Source organism: Ipomoea nil, unplaced genomic scaffold (genome assembly GCF_001879475.1).
Source record: "Ipomoea nil cultivar Tokyo-kokei standard unplaced genomic scaffold, Asagao_1.1 scaffold0418, whole genome shotgun sequence".
NCBI classification, from domain to species: domain Eukaryota; kingdom Viridiplantae; phylum Streptophyta; class Magnoliopsida; order Solanales; family Convolvulaceae; genus Ipomoea; species Ipomoea nil.
In genome coordinates this window covers 728,922-735,882 of record NW_017616846.1, presented here as the reverse complement: position 1 = coordinate 735,882, position 6,961 = coordinate 728,922, and the positions used below count along the sequence as shown (strand labels likewise).

At 32.7% G+C, this 6,961-nt stretch overlaps 1 protein-coding gene across 5 annotated transcripts; it reads right to left on the bottom strand.

The window, feature by feature from the left end:
• Positions 1-844: 844 nt before the first annotated feature.
• On the bottom strand, positions 845-3,904 carry LOC109172762. Of its 5 annotated transcripts, none has more exons than XM_019322019.1 (5): positions 3,703-3,904; positions 2,585-3,554; positions 2,369-2,422; positions 2,068-2,252; positions 845-1,171 (listed from the first exon to the last, which is right to left on the bottom strand). In XM_019322019.1, exons 2-5 carry the CDS (start codon positions 3,252-3,254, stop codon positions 1,076-1,078), a joined length of 1,005 nt encoding a protein of 334 aa, XP_019177564.1. In that variant the 5' UTR covers positions 3,255-3,554; positions 3,703-3,904; the 3' UTR covers positions 845-1,075. The 5 variants fall into 5 exon arrangements, with proteins under 5 accessions (XP_019177564.1, XP_019177565.1, XP_019177567.1 ...); XM_019322020.1 differs by having other exon boundaries at positions 2,585-3,260; positions 3,703-3,896; XM_019322022.1 differs by lacking the exon at positions 3,703-3,904 and adding an exon at positions 3,596-3,681 and having other exon boundaries at positions 2,585-3,260.
• Between the last annotated feature and the right edge of the window lie 3,057 nt (positions 3,905-6,961).

The following is a 6,961-nucleotide window of genomic DNA, read 5'->3' as shown; positions in this document are numbered from 1 at the left end:
TTGATTCTAATTACAATTTTAATTTCAATATTTGAACCAAAAGCCCTTAGCCTTAATCTAATTGTGTTCTAGCATTTAGTGATGCTTTAATTTGGTGGGACAAAACATGTTTATTTTTTTTATTTGATGTTTTAATTTGATGTTTATTAGTTGCATTGTTGCTAATATGATTCATTCCAACATAAATATGCACATTAAAAACTAATGAATAATTCAGTGTGGGTTGACCTTCTGTACCCATAAATAAAAAAGTGTGAGGGTTGACTTTGTGTAATAAATAAATAAATAAGTTTGGGTTGATTCTGGCCATTATCAAATGTCAACCTGAAATAATTCACTTTTTAATAATAATAAAAGTAGAGAATCCAATTTCTGAAGGAATATTCTATGTAGTAGCTATCTATTACAATTTTATCATAAATAAGTCTTCAACTCTTAATATTATATTTGATATAAAAGCATCACATTTATCATTAAAAATATTATATTTTCAAATATAAGTAACATACAATTTAATTTATTCCTCATTAATATTATATTTTCTAACATAAATATTACATTTTCATTTTAACCTGACTTGTCTCACAAGAGACTCACCCTAAAGAAAAAAATGAATTCAAGGACCAAAAAAAAAAAAAAAAAAAAAGAATATATGTGTTGGGCAATAACCCTAGGGTAAATCTCCACCTCTAGCTTACATGTAACTTATTTATACAAGTGGATTGAGCTTTCTTGGACTAACCCATGTAGCTCAATCCATCCATCCTCAAGTTGGCCCAAGTGCTTGTGTTGATTACACCAACAAGAGTTAACCCATTGAATTGAGTGAGGATAAGTATAACACTTGAGAAAATCAGAAAATGCATCCTTAAATGCCAGAAAACAAGAAAACACCTGAAATGAATTCTACATAGAATCCATCCTAAATGTTCACTACATTGATTGGTTTCAAACCAAACTAGAGCACAACCTCACAATTTCACCTACTTTACAGATACAGGCTAACAAGAGGCTAACCCCAGAATTCAAACGGGTAAAATTACAGACACAGGAAGGAAGACGGGGCAAGAAGATATCAATGCTCGGGTGGCTCTGGAGGCGCCTTGTTAATCAATTCCAGTTCTGCCTTGCATCTCTCCTTGAGATCAGTTAACGAGAGTAAACTAGACTCCTGCCACACGCAAATAGTGCATGGTTAGTTCCCGACATTTGATTTTCATATCTGCACTAGCTAGCAAACACAACGATTTTGTTGGTTATAGATCATACAATCTGATCTCAACCAACTGTTATCTGTTTAATATAGACAGCTATAACTAGCAATCTTGCATTTAAAGAAACTGAAAACGGGAGAGTCAAAGGCAGACAGAAAAACCAACAAAAAGAAACAAATGCGGTGTTCTTGGCATTTTTTCTATTAGAAAGTTTAGGCAAAATATATTGGAATCCTCTAAAGGTGATATAGATTAACAAATTTTAGGACCCGTTTACTAACTGGAAAATTTCTCCAGTTTTCCAAAAAAATAGAGAATTGGATAATAGAAAACAGAAAACATGTTTAATAGCACAGTTTTCCATTTTGAAAACTGAAAACAATTTTCCAGTTTTCTAGAAAACTAAAAAACTCCTAAAAATTGTTTTTTAAATAGAAAACAGAATTATCTATCATATATTCGATTATATGTCACTATAACCACATTACTATGATTACATTCATTACCATCTTCTATCTTTTCTACTTACTTTACTTATTTAAAGAGTGACATTTTCAAATAGCAACATTTGTGTTGGGATTACTTCCGTTCTTAGATTGGAGATTTGTGATAACACACACCAACCAATTCGCTCAAGATGCAAATAAACACAGCAAAACATGCTCAATAACAATAGCACAGGAAATAACAAATAGTATGTGCATGGTGATTGAACAATCCAAAATTTCGGTTGGTGTTTGAAAACAAAATATTGCAGCTTTGGAGATTTCAATGATCACAAGAAGCTTGAATGCTGAATAGTAATTCAAGGAAACTGAAGGAAAACAAGTAACGAGGAAAATGGTTAACTTACAAGTTGGCTGATTTCACACTCGTATATATTCTCCATATGTAAAAAGAGAGACCTCCACTGACCCCATAAACTCAATTCCAAGTTAGACACATCACTGTTATGTACTGTACCATATTTCTGCGGTGCCTTGCCTTTGGAACTTCTTTCGACTAAAATGCTTGCTTCTTTCTGACTCTTCTTTAATGCTAATATGATAATAGTAATTTGATTAAAAAAAAACAGCAATACCAAATGTGAAAACTTAACCTTTAAGTCTCAATATCGTAAATAGAAAGTACAATACTTTTTTGTAGTAACTCACCAGCTATTCGGCCCTTTGCATCCTGGTAGTGGAGGTCTAACCACATGTAAGCAGCTAATCATTTATAAAAGAAATAAACACATCAGTATATCACTTAATATGCAGAAGGATCAAACATTACTATCATATAAATTTTGAATAAGATTCTAAAGGAATTTCATCAATTTAGCAAGCACTGAAAGCATAAAAGGAAATGGTTTAATATAAACTTTTTACCTTTGGTGCAAAAAGAGCACGGGCAAGTTTTGGTGGAGTCAATGCCTATAACCGGTTCAGAGCAACCATCAATAGCCTTAAGTTCTGTGCATTTCTCGGGTTCAACCTGTGATTCCTGTGACTCAAGAAATCTTGAATAGTCAATTGACCCCGACTGACTGATAACCAGATTTTCAGCACCATGCTCCTCACCTTCATTCTGGCATCCATTAGTATCACTTTCGGTGCTTTCAGAACTGGCTCTGTCTCCACTAGCTTCAAACGTTTTCCCAACATCTTGACCTTCTGAACCCGACACACCTGTTGCCCCCGAGATGCCAGCTACATACCCTTTCCTTAAGCCCTCACTAACACTCCTAGTAATAGCATTGTGTTTATCAAGATATGAAACATCAAGGGTCTTGCTTCCAACAGGGTTCTTTAAACTATCAACTATAGCATTCCTTGTCAAAGGATTATTTTCAACAGATTCTCGGGGCGAAAGACAAGCTCTTTTTCCACTGTTTCCATCACTTTCAAGAACACGCTTGGTTCCTAAGTTCTCCCTCTCCCTATCTCCAGGTTTTTTGCCCGAAATCAAAGATGAACTCCTTTTGCCAAGCTGGTTTGTTACATCTCTAAAAACAGACCGTGGCTTATGAGATCCATCAGAAATGCTATCTTCTCTCATCACGAACTGTGCTAGTCCGAGATAAATATATCAGTTAAAAATTAAAAAGAAAAAAAAATGCTTCTAAAATTCAACACAACCCACAACCCCTTATCACAAAATTTACCTGTGCAACAAAAAACTAAATGAAAAAAAAAAAAAAGTGAATTTTTATCACCTAAAATGCCAAAACCCTCAAGTACGCAGGATGATTCACCAAGAAAAATCACAAATTTATCACTTGAGAGACACCCAAAAAGGAAAGCGCCGAAGATTTAAAGCTGCAAGAAAATCCCCAACCCCAAGATTCATGCGACAGATCTATATATACAAACAAATAAAAGCAAAGTAATTAAAATTACAGGAATTCATAGCCTAAACCACCGACGAATACAAAAGATGAGTTTTTTAAGAGCAAAAAACGAATCTTGGAGTGAAAATAGAAGAAGAATGGGGTTTAGGCACTCACCTCTTAGGCTCAAGATTTGGGGAGCAAAATCGCAAGGAGGGCCCGCTTGGCAATTCTCCTAGATGTGGAAGGAAATTGGAAACAATAAAGAAAATGGAGGGAGATAGTTTCAAGGGTTTGTGAGCGGGAAATTAAATTTCGGTAGCTTTTAGGCCCGCCCTTAACTCTTTTGAGTTTTGAAGCTCCGTTTTCGTATCGGGCTGGCCCATTACAGTTGCCCAGTTGGTGTTTACCCATAGCTCACGAGCTTTATGCGGGTTAAGCTCGACTCAACACGCACCAGCAAATTATGATCCACACAGCTGTGTGGACCACAATCCAAAACGACATCGTTAAATATTATGAGTAAAAATAATGTACATTATATGAAAGAGGTGTTAAAATAATATACATTACGTGTTAAAATATGAAACTTCTTAGGTAATATAATGTACATTATGGATTATAAAAATATATGTTGCAGTGTGTTGCGTAAAAAAAAATTATACAAAAATGACGTCGTTTTAGGATTGCACGCAATAACTATTCACACTTTGATTTATAAAAAATTTCACAACCAAAATGCATTTCGAGTGAATTTTACTTTATAATCTTAAAATATTTACTTTTATGACAAATTTGATGATTTTGCATTAATATATGTCATGACACTTGATAGCGTAAATTGAACTGGAGGTTACGATTACACTACGAATACGTATGTTTGTGAACGAGTAGAACAGAGCGCTCATGGGTCAGTCGGGTCTACCGGGCGACGACTGAGCGATCTGAGACTTAGTAGTATTACAAGTAATGAGTAGTAGGTTACAATGTAGTGAGTTGTAGTTGTACTCAGATGAAGATGAAGATCCCCCAAGTGAGGGGTGAGACCCTCCTATTTATACTAAATAAGTCGGCCTACGCATTTAATGCGCCTGTTGCACGTGGCTCGACGTGGCATTTTCCCATTGATTTGGTCAAGCAGTCGCTCTGCAACTATGTGTAGGTTGACTAATCAATGAGGCAGAGCCGCTACTTTTGCAGGCTATCAATCGCCGCTCTGCAGGCTCAAGTTGGCACTTATAACTTGTTGTGTAAGTTACGTTTTCGGCTATGCAGGCTACGTCATCTTGTAGGCCGACCAGTCACCCTACGGTAGACCGACCGGGTGACTTTCCGCCGGCGCGATTCCAAGGGTGATCCGAGAGCATATTCTCTTGTCACGAGACCTATCGGTACGAACGGTACGATTGACCACAAGTATTTTAGTCCTATCGGGCTAATGACTGTGATAGACCGATTTGATGACTTCTTGACGGATCGGTCTTGTGTACATATTTACCCATCAACACTGAATTATACTTTTTATAGATTCTAAAATCTATATATATATAAAAGTAAAATCCTCCAAACCAATTTTCCCCCCAAAACTTAGGGTCATTTATGTGAATTCATATATATTCTGTTTATGGAAATAATAATTATAGATATAAAAAAATAAATATATTCATTTATATATACGTGTGATATTATACATATATATTAGATTTATATATTGGTATTAATAATATATAAATTAGGTAGTAAAATAATAATTAAATATAGTAAATATTCCGTGTGGTATATATATAGACATTATATACATTATACAATTAATATTTAATTTAATCTATATATATTAATAATAATAATAATTTTATTACCTTACTTACTTTACTTTTTATATTTTTTAAATAAATTATTATACTTTCTTTTCGAATTACTATTTTCACCTATAAATACAAATTTATAGACTTTGGCATTCATTCATCTTCCCTCACACTACTGGTTGTTCATGATTTTCAATATATTCCTATGTTTTCTTCAATCCTAGCAAAACTCATTCACTTAATCCCTACTTCAGGTAATTGTTTCTACTCTCCAAATTCTTTTGTTTAAATCTAAGTTTGTTGAGATTGATGATGATGATCAATGAATAATATGCTTCGATTATTATTATTATTCGATTTATTTGATTCACAGGTTTCTTATCAAGGTGGTTAGGATGCTATTAAGGTTGATAGAAAGTTTGCCTGTGAGGGTAAGATTTTATATTCACCAAAATTATTATTTTCCCCGAGTATTGTATGTATTGATATTATATGTGATATTATATGATATATGTTATTCATGTGAACACAAGTACATTTATCGATAAATGGTAATATTGTGAGTGGTGATTCTCGAAATATCAAAGTATGTATTAATACTGGATTATGGACTATAATTATATTTTGGACAAATCATGTGGAGAAAATTGTATTTTTTTTGAAAAATGTATTTGGAGAAAATTACATATTCTGGAGAAAATTGTATTTTGTGGAGAAAGTATTTATTTGTGGAGAAATAATGAAATTTTGAGAAAATAATATATTGTGTGGTGTCCAAGTAAGAGTGAGTACTGTTTACTTGACTATTTACTACTCATTGGGCTTGGACTCACATGAGAGTGTATCACATAAGTTATGTTTCAATTTCCAAATTGTTTGAGTGGTAGTAGGTAAGAAAACCTAACTACTTTGATCATATATTACCCAGTGGCTTGAAATCTTCTGGGCGTGCACATAGGTTTTAGTCCAGTTTCAAAGTGGATTTCAAAAAATTTGGTTACTTCTCCATAAATAACTATTTATTCTCCATACAAGAAAATGTATAACTCCACATGTATTTTAGAAAAGTATGAAATTATATGAGTTTTGAAAATATAAAAAATTCAAACCACTATTTTACGGGGTGAAGTGAAACTTACTTAGCTTATGCTAATTTTTGTCTACATTCTGTTTTTGTGTAAAATTATTTATGCAGGTGAACATGGATACGAATTCGGGATGAACAAGTTGAGAAGGAATAAAGTTTAATTATTTGTTATTTTGAGAAAAATATTGTTGTATAGTAATTTCAGTTTTAATTACTAAGTTGATTTTGAGATATTATTTTATGTTGTAAATTTAGCATAATTACCATAAATAATGTTTAATAATTGACAAATTCTATTAGATAATAAAAATTAGCATTATAAAATCTTTTGTACTATGGATACATTATTTTTAATTATTTCGGTTTAATAATATTATATCTTATTTATAAAAATCAAAGTAATACTTTTATTACTATTGAATATTGATTGACTAAAATAATCTTAATTATTATTAAGGCAATTAATAGGTATTTAGCTTTAAAAAGTCTTCAAATATATGAATTATACAACCATAGAATCAATTAGTAGGACAATTATATTAGG

What these genes read in the sequence shown, in the direction of transcription:
- LOC109172762 (XM_019322019.1), bottom strand. Translation starts at nt 3,254, where the DNA reads ATGAGAGAAGATAGCATTTCTGATGGATCTCATAAGCCACGGTCTGTT. An exon ending in GTGCTCTTTTTGCACCAAAG is followed by an intron (nt 2,423 to 2,584) that starts GTAAAAAGTTTA and finishes ATAAATGATTAG; the next exon opens with CTGCTTACATGTGGTTAGAC. An exon ending in AGTGTGAAATCAGCCAACTT is followed by an intron (nt 1,172 to 2,067) that starts GTAAGTTAACCA and finishes TGCGTGTGGCAG; the next exon opens with GAGTCTAGTTTACTCTCGTT.